The 13100-nt window shown below is 34.8% G+C and overlaps 2 protein-coding genes across 2 annotated transcripts in view; one reads left to right on the forward strand and one right to left on the reverse strand.

Annotated features, from left to right (window-relative positions):
• Window positions 1-4532: 4532 nt before the first annotated feature.
• LOC116168759 (putative ATP-dependent RNA helicase DHX57) lies at window positions 4533-8670 on the reverse strand. The gene is made up of 4 exons (XM_031484740.1): window positions 8491-8670; window positions 8322-8439; window positions 8105-8274; window positions 4533-5907 (listed from the first exon to the last, which is right to left on the reverse strand). Exons 1-4 carry the CDS (start codon window positions 8556-8558, stop codon window positions 4548-4550), a joined length of 1716 nt encoding a protein of 571 aa, XP_031340600.1. The 5' UTR covers window positions 8559-8670; the 3' UTR covers window positions 4533-4547.
• Window positions 8671-12259: 3589 nt separating this feature from the next.
• LOC116169581 overlaps window positions 12260-13100 on the forward strand; it is an 81294-nt gene continuing 80453 nt past the window's right edge. The window contains exon 1 of the mRNA XM_031485706.1: window positions 12260-12393. The gene's annotated coding sequence lies outside the window, so the exon portion shown is untranslated. The remainder of the gene's footprint in view (window positions 12394-13100) is intronic.

The following is a 13100-nucleotide window of genomic DNA, read 5'->3' on the forward strand; positions in this document are numbered from 1 at the left end:
AGGGTCAACTGAGAAAGCTGATCAAGTCAGGTCTTCGCCCAGCTGGTCCAACCATTTGCGCAACAGTTGGGTCAGAATATCCTAATCTTCATTGAAGACTTCACAAAAGTTGCGTAAACGAAGAAGGCGTGAGCAAAGCAAAAAACAGCAAAATAAGGTGAGAAAATAGCGCGAAATAGTCGACGAATGGGGACGTGAATGGGGAGTGAGAAGCAGACAAGAGGTAAATGTAAAGATGGTGTAGATGAAAAATGGCGCGAATCAAGTGGGAAGAACGCGTAAAGGGCGCCTGCGCCGAGATCGAGTATAAAGGAAATGCGAATAGAGAGAGGAAACGAGAAAGAAGCGCAATAGAAGCGAAAAGAGGGGTGAAACAGGTAGTAAACGCAAGGAAACGTCAACATCAGTATACGTGTAACCAAAGCGGACCCCTCTAAAAAAGTTAGATACGAAAAAATATCGCAAACACAGAAGATTGAAACACTATTTCAGATATCCTATTCGGTCTACAAATGGGTTAAATTTGCATAAATATTGATTGGTAAATAAACAAGTTAAAAAAAGTCTCTGATGCGCCATCGCATTTTTGATGTGGCAGATCAGTAGGTTTCAGGCCAAGCGATACAAGACTAACTCAATTGTACATATCTAATGCTGAAACGCCGAAGGTTAGAGAGATCTCGATCGATTTATAAAAGGAACCATTTAAGGGAAATTCGTTATCAATTTCAGGAGTGTCTTTCAGCTTTCATACTAAGCGATGCAGGAATAGCACGATAGTACGAATGTAATTCTGAAAACCTGAAAGGTCTACAATATTACTTTGGCGAGATTTTAATCAATTTATAAAAAGTTTAAAAGGCGCCCGAACAGCCGACAGTTAGTGAAAGTCATTTTTGAGAGTCAAAAATGCTCTCTGTGCTAGCTGACTCAAATTGTTGATATATGACATTTCTTAATTTAAATTTAAACGAAATCAGACGCTCCATTCGATGTTACGGTTTCACGGGTAAATGGGACGAGTGCACGATTCGCATTCAAGGGAAAGGCGTGAGGCAAGACCAGCTTAACGGATATGTTTGTGTGGTGTCTAATTAATTAATATTGTTTCAGAAACTCTTCACAAATTAAGTGTCCAAATGTGTTGAAGTTTTCGAAGTAAGTCTGTAGCAAAGCACCCGTTTTCGTATCAGGAATTAAACACGTTTTCATGAACGCCCTTATGGAAACCACCAGCTTTAATGACCACCCAGTATACAGGGTGTCCCAGATCGCGTGGGATTGCATGGGTACCTTTGTTATTATTAAAGATAGAGAATTGGTTAAATGGGCAATGTTTTGCAGTTTTGGATGCTTATTTAAAATTCCCTTATGGAAATTCAAAATGTCGCATAGGTTCGACGTAAATTCAAAAAAACTAAAATTAGTCATTTCCTTGAATGTCTTATATCATCGAAAGTATAAGAGATATAAAAAAAAGTTTTATATAAAAGTGACTGTTTTTGATACGCTTAATTTAGAATTGATGTCAAAAAAAAATTTAAGAAGGCCACTTTTGAGGAACATTTATCAACTTCCTAAAGTTAAATGGGCGCCATATTGGATTTTTAGATTACTTGATAGATTTTTTAATTCTCTTTTCAACGAGCCATCATAACATAAGATTGAAAATAAGATACCCATATTATATTAACGGTTTTTGTATTTTAATCAAGTAGTCTGTGACGAATAAAAAAAAAACAAAACAAAATCTATTCGAGGCAACAAAACAATGAAAATAATTACAACAGATGTTTAAAATACTGGCCATTATTAGTGAAACACACTTCAAGACAGTTTAGTTTAGGCAACGTGTTGCCATTGATGATTATTATTATTATTGTAGTGGTAGCTACTTCCACTTTACTTTTACTTTTTAATTAAGTAATAACTTTTATAATTTAATGTACTGTACATAATTCGTGAATTGTGACCTGAGCAGCCAGCTTGTTGGTAGGTAGCATAATCCAATCCTTTCTTCGAAACATACGTTGTCGAGAAAAATCCTTTAAGGAAGTTTATTGGAGAATTTGTAAATCATGGTGAGCAGTTAAAGATCCAACGAAGATTACCGGTCTAATTACATGACTTCCCATTATGCCATAAAATACATTAATTTAAAAAAATATTACTTGATTTCGGCGTGAAACTACATCATGTAGGTTTTCCTGTGACGAGTTCATTATGTCGATTTGAACACTCCGCAGTTAGAAAAAGATTCATCTGTCCATATACTCGGACTGGTAAAACTGTTAGTTTCGATATTCTTGCGGATAAACCACCTACTGACCTATAAAATGTGACCTGGGACAATGCATCAATGGTAAGATAAAGCAAAGTGTCTTGAAATGTGTTTAACTGGATAATGGCATGACATTTTTTCGAGGGGATAGTTTGTTGTTATACCACCATTTGTAGGTATGTAAGTATGGATAATAAGATAGTCAATAAGTGATGTTATAAAAATCAAAATTTTTCTAGGCCTACTTATATACAATTTTGGAGGGAGTTGTAATGCCCAAACCCCCCTCTCATGAGTGCGCCCCTGATTTTTTAAACATCTGATGTAATTATTTTCATTGTTTTGTTGGCTCGAATAGATTTTGTTTTGTTTTTTTTTAATTCATCACAGCCTACTGGATTAAAATACAAAAACCGTTGATATAACTGGTATCTTATTTTCAATCTTATGTTATGATGGCTCGTTGAAAAGAGAATTAAAAAATCTATTAAGTAATCTAAAAATCTCATATAGCGGCTATTTAACTTTAGAAAGTTGGTAAATGTTCCTCAAAAGTAGCCATCTTGAATTTTTTTTACATCAATTCTAAATTAAGCGTATCAAAGACAGTCACTTTTATATAAAACTTTTTTTATATCTCTTATACTTTCGATGATATAAGACATTCAAGGAAATGACCAATTTTAGTTTTTATGAATTTACGTCGAACCTATGCGACATTTTGAATTTCCATAAGGAAATTTTAAATAAGCATCCAAAACTGCAAAACATTGCCCATTTAACCAATTCTCTATCTTTTATAATAACAAAGTTACCCATGGAATCCCACGCGATCTGGGACACACTGTATATTTGGCGCTTCGTTAGTAAGAAACTGAAGCTTCCAGATTTATTTATTTCTTTTATAGGAATGAGAAATAGAAGATAAAAGTAATGTTTCAATTTTTAGAGTCGTTTTAATCGCTGATAAGGAAAACCAGCTGCCGAATATAATTGGGAAGTTTCTACTTGTCCCTGTAGAGATATGTAAATTATTTTTGTAGCATCCGACCGCCCTCGGCATGGGGATATTTTATGATTTCAGTTAACTTCATTCATTGGCAACCAAGTTTAATTTCCCAATGTTAAGCGAAAACGAGCAAGAACGTGCAGTTTATTTCAATATCGCTCTTTTTCCAAATTTCATGTAACATGGGTATATTTAACTACCAAATTTCAGCCCGGCCATTTAGTTGAGTATAATTAACCGTAAATTAATTGTGTTGCAGAAAACCTCGTCTGATTCATTGTACCTATAGTCAAAAGCGCACTTGATAAATAAAATATAGATCATAGATTTTGCAATATGTCGCAGATTTTTAAGACGCCCGGGTCCTGGAAATTAATTACAGATTGAATTTTTGGACGTTAACACCCGAGTGCACCGGCCCGCTAGAAAATTTATTTTAGTTGTTTCCCTGGACGTAACCGCACGCCGATCCCTGAACTTCGATTGTAAATCTTCTGGTGTCGCCTGGGGAAATCCGTACTGACCACCGAATACTACCGCTTTTTTTTGTAAAGTATTATTACCGTGTTCATAAATTAGATACCATTATAATTTATGTTATTTTGGATTTTACTAATTTTCGTTTATTAAGTTTAGCAGCTGTCAGCGGTTGTGTGTAGAGTTAAGTGCGCCTTAACACAAACCTTTGTACAACGAGATTGTGAGGATTATTAAAAAAGAAAAAAAATTGCGATTTTCATATTTTCTTGTTTTAGTTGTGTAACGCCTGCGTGTGGGGTAATTTGTCCAAGAAGCTTTGAAAGCTTTTAATTTTTCATTTCATGTGTTTTAGAATACATTTTTGTCACTGTCAATCAATTGTGTGATTATTCGAATCCATTGAGCGACCCAGTACCTAGACCATTGCACACAGCAACGTATGTATAGAATATGTTCATATGCAAGAAATATGTGCTTCGTCTGGTCCCGTGGAGCACGGACGATTGGAGTTCTCCTGTATTACAAAATTCTAAGAAGTACCAGTACCTGCATGAATATCCTCTAAAAGTACGTTAGTGGTGCAAGCACATCATCAGTAGATGAGACCTGTGCGCTGAAGAAATGAAAGAACAAGAATAATTCCCAAATTGTGAAGAGGAAATTATAATTTCCACGACCACCTAATCCCAAAGAATTTGATAACCAAGAGCAAAATACCATTTAAGTAAAATTGCAACTAGCACCAGAATTACTCACTTCCAATTACGTTTTTACAGTTTAGATCAGAGTTTCCTTGTTCTTAAAAGAACAGTTTGATAATAGCTCAATTAGTATGAATGTACTCCTAGTAATAAGTACCCACCTGTCTTCACTTCTTTCATGCACTTCATCCACAATAATATGCGAAACAGTAGATAACTCAGGATCACTTTCTAATCGCCTTAGCAGAACACCTGTAGTGCAAAACGTAAGTCGTGTACTCGACGAGATCTTACTCTCCAATCTAATCTGGTACCCGACAGTGTTACCAATCCGTTCTGCTCTCTCATCTGCCACTCTTTCAGCAACTCCTATTGCCGAAATGCGACGAGGTTGAGTACATATGATTTCAATGTGAGTTTTATTGGACTTATAATTATCCAACCAATCATCTAATAAGAACTGAGGAACTTGAGTACTTTTACCACAACCAGTCTCGCCACTAATAACAGTCACGGGTGAAGATTGTACAGTATTTACGATTTCTTTGCGCAAATTCCACGCGGGTAACTTCTTTCGCACCTCCGCCATGCGTTGATAGGAGCTATCATTCATTTTTGTCAAAAATCGATTAAATATTTTCGTGTCTTCGGATAGAATTTCCGCATGGCTGGACTGCTTTTTGTTATCACTGTTTGTGCTACCTTTCTTGTAATATTTATCTGTAACTACCCGTTCTTTGATATCAGAAGTAGGAAATAATTTCTCGGCAGGTAACAAAAACGAAATTTTACTAGTGTTGATGTATTCTGTCATGACATCTTCGTTCTTCAATAATTCAACAATGGAGTAAATACTGGGTATACCGTTTTGAGCTAAATCGTGAGCTTCCTCTGCGAGCCTCTTGCAAATGTGTAAATTCATCAGCTCGGGTAATAAGAAATTTGTCTTTAGAAATAACAAAGGAGGCTCATACGGGTACCTCGACTCCGTGCCGAAACGTATTTCTAATTCAAAAGTATAATCGTCTAAGTGCGGGTTTCGTGGTTCTTCTTGTACTTTATGGAAGTACTTACATTTAGTACCAAATTTACAATGCCCACTTGCGAAATTTCTACACAAATCTTTTCGCCTTTGACTGCCGGAATGCGATTGATTTAAATGCCTTTTAGGGTGAAACTTTGTTACCAAATAGTTTAGATTTAATTTAATAGTCCATACTGCATTTACAATTTTTTCAGTAAATGCAGACTCATATATCGATTCTAAGACGCTCTTTTCGTCACGTCGTTGTTCGATGAGTTCAGATTCTGAGAATTTACTGGTGTGTGGTTGTGAGATGCTCATGTACTTAGTGTACAGTAAATATAAAGCAGACTCTAAATCACCGGAGGTGTAATCTAATGCTTCTGCACAGTGACTTTTGTGAAAGCCATAGCTGGAAAATAATTTTTAAGAAAGCTTCACCTAAATTTATTGTATGATTTATGCAAGTTACTTTTTTTGCAGATCCATCTAGGAATTTATAGATCTATCTACGAATTTATAGATCTCTATGGAAATTTACAGTTCTACCTAGCAATTTACAGACCCTTCTGAGAATTTACAATTCTTACTTGGAATTTACATACCTACCTAAGGTAATAATAATAACACTTTAAAGTGCTTCAATACTTTGACAAACTGAGGGGAAAAACCCTCAGGGAAAAACCCTCAGGGAAAACCATACATGCATACAGTATGGATTTAAGTAATGGGTTATATAGTGTACTTACTTAGTTCCTAGGTTCCATCCAACTTCACACTAGAGTAGAACTAAAATCGTCTCAGCAACGTTTAAAAATGGTCATCTGAAGGGATATTTCCTCCAAAAGCTAATGAGATCCTGTTTAAATTTGAAATTGAAAAATGGCACGTGATCGAACACCTACGAGTTTTGTTAGCAAGATCCCACCCCTGGGACGGGCGAAAAATGCAAGCCTACAGTTGAAATTCGAGATCAATCACAGTCTTAGATGTAGTATCTTTTTTCTTAATTGAAAGATATAGAAAAATGTCCCAAGTTTCTTTATAATGCTTGCTGACGAATGAAAAGTTATCGGACCAAACCTCATTTTTTAAATTTAAATGGGACACCCTGTATATTTTAATCTAAATATAAAACACAGAATAATTAAAAAAGATTCAAAAGGATCCAAAAATATTAGAGATTTAAAAAAATTAAATAAAGGTTCAAATAATTTTAAAAAAATTGAAATTTTTTTTAATCTTTTGAATCAATATTGAATTTTTACTTTAAATTTTTTAATTCTTTTAAAATCTTTTTGAATCTTTTTGTACCAATGTTCAATTTTTTTTAAAATATGAGGGTTCTGTCAATTTAATTCTGAAATTTACCATTTTGTATGTTCATTTCTCTATTACAAAATATAACACACAGGATGAAGTTAAAAAAAGATTAAAATGATTCAAAAAGGATGGGAAGACTAAAACAGATTTAAAAAAATTAAAAATAGGTTCAAAGAATTTAAAAAAATGTCAAAAAGATTTTTGAATTTTTTTTAATGGTTTTTAATCAATATTGAATTTTTTTAGTTTTGAATTTTTAGTTTTTAAAATCTTTTTTTAAGCAACTTTTAAATATTTTGAATGGTCTACCTCTACTCTGTCTACACTCCCCTTTGGTGTGGACAGCATGACATCATAAAGGAAGGTTACCTTCTGACCAATATCTTGTTTCCATTCCCATCCTTAACCTTCCATCCTTACATATCTGTTCTTTAACTGAAGAGGCTCCAAAAAGACTGTGCAATCTGCCTCTGGCTTCCCTGTAGTTAGGAGTGTCAGAAGAATGGAGCACGCTGACCTATTCCTTTTCAGGCAATATAACAAATCACTTGAGGAGTTGTTTTAAACTGTATGAAGGCCTAAAGAGGACTTTGCCTCCTAAAAACGAAAAAAAAAATATCTTGAAAACTGAAGTAGTTTTTTTCCTCTTTCTCCACCCTCAGGGGTTGCTATAAACGGTTATAGAAGTAGTTACAGTGTGACATGTTTTCTTTTAGCGTACATGTGCAGTTGCAGTTGAAGAAAATACCTGATGATATAGACAGACATATGGACGGATAAAGTGTGCACAAACATTGAAATACACTAATAAACAGGAACCTCCACCTCAAAAGTCTCCATCAGCTGAAAAAAGTTTATGCTAATTGCATTGTGTGTTGCCTATCTTCAGTACATAATGTATTTGAAAAAAATTCCCAAAATTGAAATGTGAATACCTAGGCAATAACGCCAGGCAATTAAGTCATTCTGTAGTCTTCACATTATTCAAGCTTTTTAAAAATGTCTACCGTATTGTCTAACTAAACAATCCACCTTCATAAGAATACTCTTTCCCAAACGAAACATTTGCCGATATGAGCATGTTCAAACTCCCCTCATTTTGCTAATTGAAATTACCTACAGGATTGCAAAAATATCACAGTAAATTCTAGAAGAGCTATAAATTCCCTTAAAAGACCTGCTCTCTCACACAAATGAATTACGTCTGTATTCTGTCAGACTGTAAATAATAAAAAGTAACTTGCATAACCTTTCCACGCTTCAGTTCAAATTTAAGAGGTACAAACCTTTCCAATTTCAACAGGGCGAACATTCTTAATTTCTCGTGTTCGCTGTCCGAGTCATTATTTGTATTATAGAATCCGCCCTTGACAACCAAATTATTATGTTGCAAAAACTTATTGGTGAATTTCAAGTCTTCGTCTTTGTACTTTGAAATATCATCCAAAGAGTAGTCCTACAAACACGTAAGGAAAGCGAGTTCGAGCGCAGCTTCATACTTACAGGGCCGTGAATAAACCTCAATGTTTCCATTATCATCTGTTGAGAATTGTCACTTAAGTGTAATACTTTTATTTCTTCTTTAACGTTACTCTTTGGTACCTCTTTCTTACGCTCTTGGCTACGATTTTACAGGAATTATAAAAGGTTAGTTTTGTTTTGTTGTAGTTACCTAATTTTTACATTGGGAATTTCTCGTAGAAAAAAGTCAGATTTTAGTTCAGCTTCTTCGCAATCCATTTTCGAAATGAATTCTAATTAACGCTGCACAAGATTGAGAAATTTTTAAATTGTTTAGTGCATTCGCATCTCACAACCTCAAAGAGATGTCATGTCATTTGAAATCCCCAGACCAAAATTCCAGTTCTGGCAATACCAATGTTGTAAAAAGAACAATTAAAATCCCTATTAATGGAGTACAGGGGCAATGTGAATCATGATTCATGAAGTGATTGTAGTGTACGGTGAGTTGCCTATACTCATTCTGTTCAAAGAAAGAAGCATTTATTGTACACACTAACGTGTATAATCAATGGAAAGAAACCAATAATAGTATATTAAGTATGGAGAACGGTAAGGGATTTTTACCGTTCGAAGACAATTATTGTTTGGAGGAGGAGCGAAGCGACGACTCCAATTATTGTCTGAGAACGGTAACCCTTAACGTTCGACGTGCTTATAACATTTTTTGCGCGATCGAAATTAAAATTATCCAACCAATATAAATATGCACTAAGAAATTAACGAGCAGAATAAATCGAAATGATCGAAGTGGTATGGTGTACATCACTAGGTAACCAGTTTATTTGTCAAAATTGAAATTAATAATTTCATAAAATTGTGCATGTGTCTGATGTAGTTTGCTAGCTTTGCATTTCCTTTATGACTTTATGAGCGTCTTTCTATAGGAAACAACAGCACAAATTGTACGTTTAATGTACCTAACAATAATTAAAGATTAAATGTAATGTAAGACTGTTGATTTTTAAAAAGGCGTCGGTAAGTATTTTTGCTGTTCTGTTTTTAGATCGGTAAGTAATTTGGGCGTCGTCGTAATCATAGCAACTGGTAAATGCTACGTACTGTCATGGAAACACACATGGTAAATAGTCAGAAATGACCGATCGCGCAAAAAGTAAATTGACAGTATATAGGTACAGTATTAACGAAAGATAAACTATTGAAAGCAATTTGCGATGAATATGGACATCACATGTGTTTACTTGTCTATGAAACGCCAATTTGAATTGAAATAGTAACCATATGTAACGAATAACGATTTAAAAGAATAATTGAGCATGAAATAAACATTTTATAAAAATATTATCAAATATCTTATACTGAGCATGTGTCCATGATACACACGAAATACCTAATTTCGTTATTATTATTTGTACATTTTTAATATAAATAAAGATATAAAAGACACTTTCACATTGTCAGTTTTATAGTTCTACAAAATGGCGTAAAGAAACTTACAATACCATACGGATTTTTAACTTTTAAGGTTTCCGAAATCCCCATTTCCATCTTGGCTACAATTAAACCATTTAAATGATATTTTTAAATCAATTTTCATTTCATTATGAAACAGGATGCACCGTGTGAGAATGGTATTGGAGTGGAAGAGGTTGTACGCATACATGGATCTGTTCCCGCATTGGCTATAGGTACTACTGCAAGCAGTATCAAACTAGATTATCTCACAGACACATAGACAATTAGATATACTAAACAAAAAAAGTTAATTAGAGACATCCCTTCTCGTAATGCTTACGCGCCATCCGGCAGCGGACCCGAGATAAGAAAGGAAGAGATACAGAGAAGAATCGAAACTGCATTAGGCGCTTTTTCCACGGTATAGACGATTAACATAATCATGCAGTGCAACACTAGATAATCTCTTCTCTCATGAACGCATAAATAAATTCTTAATAAAAATAAAGGCCTAACACACATTATAACTAAACAATAGACTAGTACCTACACAAAAAATAGCACGCCATATGTTTTAAATAAACAGATGCTTATCAAAATCTAATGCAAAATGTAAATAATATTATAGGGATATGGCTATTCAGTCCGTCAGTCCGAGGGTGGAATCCGCCCCTAACCTAAAAAAAATTCTTCTAACCTCACGCAAAAAAGGTTCCAAATTCTCTTGCCTGGATTCATATTTCCTACCACCTAATTTTGTTACAAGTATGCAGTCAATATATATTATTATTATTATTAAAGCAAGAGAATTTGAAACCTTTTTTGTGTGGGTGTTAAACGAATTTTACGCGCAGATTACCCCTCAAACGGTCGCTAAATGAATGCCAATTTTTTGGATGGTACCTATAAAATATGAATCTTAACGTTTTGACAGACATGAAAATTTGAAAAATTTTTTGCGAGGGGGTTAAACGATTTTTTGTACGTTAATGGCAGATTTCACCCCCTCAGACGGTCGCTAAACGAATCCCAATTTTTTGGGTAGTACAAAATGTGAATACTAACGTTTTGACAAGCATGAAAATTTGAAACCTTTTTTGCGTGTGGTTTAAACCAATATTTTTCTACGTTAAGGGCGGATTTCATCCCTTCAGACGGTCGCTAAATGAATGCCAATTTTCTAGGCTGTAGAAAATTATATAAATAACGTTACGGGAGAATTACACCTTTTAACTGTTGCTAAATGAATAGCTATATATACTGCTAACAATTATAGCCACTGGACGTCGGGCGTCTTCGGCAAGTTAGCTGCTGAAAACTGGCTGCTCTGCACACAGGTGTTTTCGTAGACGTGTTGGATGAATTCAGTTTCACACTAAAGTCCTCAGCAATTAATTTTGAACCAAAATAGCAATTGCCCAATTAGTGCTGCATCTGTTAATTTCGATTAATTGGGTAGCCTCTGACAAAATGGCGTCTGATTGTTGAAAATTTTTTCTTACAATGTTAGTTTTTGATAATATGTTGTACCATTAAAAGAACTTGCCCCCTTAGGTCCTGCGCCCGGGTGCTCTGAACTGAACCCCTTGCGCTCCCGAGTAATGATGATCCTGACATACCGTTGTCTTTTCTGCTTGAACGAAATTCGTAACCAATTAACATGCCAATTGGAATAGATAAGAAGAATGGAAGACTATAGCAGAATTGGTACCTATACAGAAAGAATGAAGACGACAGAATAAGAGGTCCAGGTCGGAGATAATAAAACATGAAGATTATCAGAAGTGTAGGAAGGCCAGAGTAATAGACGGACAAATTTATTTTAAAAAAACACGGTATGGGAAAAAAGTTGTGTAGGTATCATTTTTATTTAGTGTGCATACAACATAAACGACGATAGTCGTAGTAGCAGACCTAATGCATTTTTACAGTCTCCATCTGCTGACTATGTACCTAGTCATTTTCTCCTAATCCTCAGAAATAAGTTTCGCTGAAACTGTTCCTTTACCTATCCTATCTCACTTCTAGAAATTAGATAACGTGCACACGAGTGGAAAACGTAGAGAGTAGCAGTTTTCTTGTTTAGATAGTAAATAGGTAGTAACTATAGGTGCCGAGGTCGAACATCTTTGAAACGCATATTTTTATATTTATTTTGATAATTTGAGACTACTTTGTTTATAAACCTAGAAGACGAAGAACACTTCCCCAGAGACCAGTATTTTGGGTGTTGCACATTCCAAAATGTATTCCAAATTCCTCCCGCGAATATCCTTGCAGCGCAAGAGGGTCAATCCAATCTGAAAGACTGCTCAGCCCAATCATCCAACTCAATGGTGAGGTGAGTGCAATGTTTACGAATGAATCGGTCGCACGTGCAGAAAGTTGACATGTACTCGATAACCTTTAGCTCGGTGCAAAGGCGGACACGCATTTGAAGTAACTGACGAATTCTGATATTTACTTTATATTTTAAACGACTTAATTTAAGTAACGCATGCGCCAATTAAATAAAATGTGTGCCATTAACCAATAATGCACAGTAATGTAATATTGAATTAGTAAGGTTTATATGGAGTGTATGTGTGTCTGTGTTATTTGTGTGCACGAAAGCCCTAGTTTTACTTTTCATCTTATGGTGTGTATAAAATAGTGTTATTAAAACGCTGGATTACCCTCATTTTCACGTTCTTTGCCATTTGAATGTTTGTGCAATACTCTCGATACCGCGTTCTAGTTCTTACCAAAAATCATTCAACTAGAAACTCAAAATTGTGTCACTGATGTAGTGTTTATTTAGTGTTCTATATTTACCTAGATAAAGTACGTACCTATGCGAAATTGTTATCACATAGCGCATACTTATTCATGATTTTCAAAATTTTGCATTTTCAAAATCATTACCTCAGTGACTGCTGCGTGATGAAGTAATCCCCAAGCCCCAGCGTCTGACTGACTTAAGCAATAAAAATGAAATCCCGTAGCAAATTTATAACATAATTATTAGCATTTACATCACGAAATGTAGGTAGGTAATTAAAGTTTACACTTCTCTACTGCTCAATGTCATTGAAAAACGTAGGTAGTTCGCTGACGTCTTTTAAGTTCAACATTTCGTTACATGTTTACATTTTCCTTACGCTCGTCTGTCCTCAGTTACGGATAATGACCTATTTTTCCTTTCAATTGTCAAGCTCGACTTTTTATGAATTCATTGAATTTTATGAGGTATGTCCTTTATATTCATTCCAAATTACGCATACACTTCCCCAATTTTATTCTGGAAATGCATTGTTAATGTATAATAGTCCAATTTCCAAAAACGCAATAGGCGCATATAAAGAT

This window comes from Photinus pyralis, unplaced genomic scaffold (assembly GCF_008802855.1).
Source record: "Photinus pyralis isolate 1611_PpyrPB1 unplaced genomic scaffold, Ppyr1.3 Ppyr1.4_LG4, whole genome shotgun sequence".
In the NCBI taxonomy this organism is placed as follows: Eukaryota; Metazoa; Arthropoda; class Insecta; order Coleoptera; family Lampyridae; genus Photinus; species Photinus pyralis.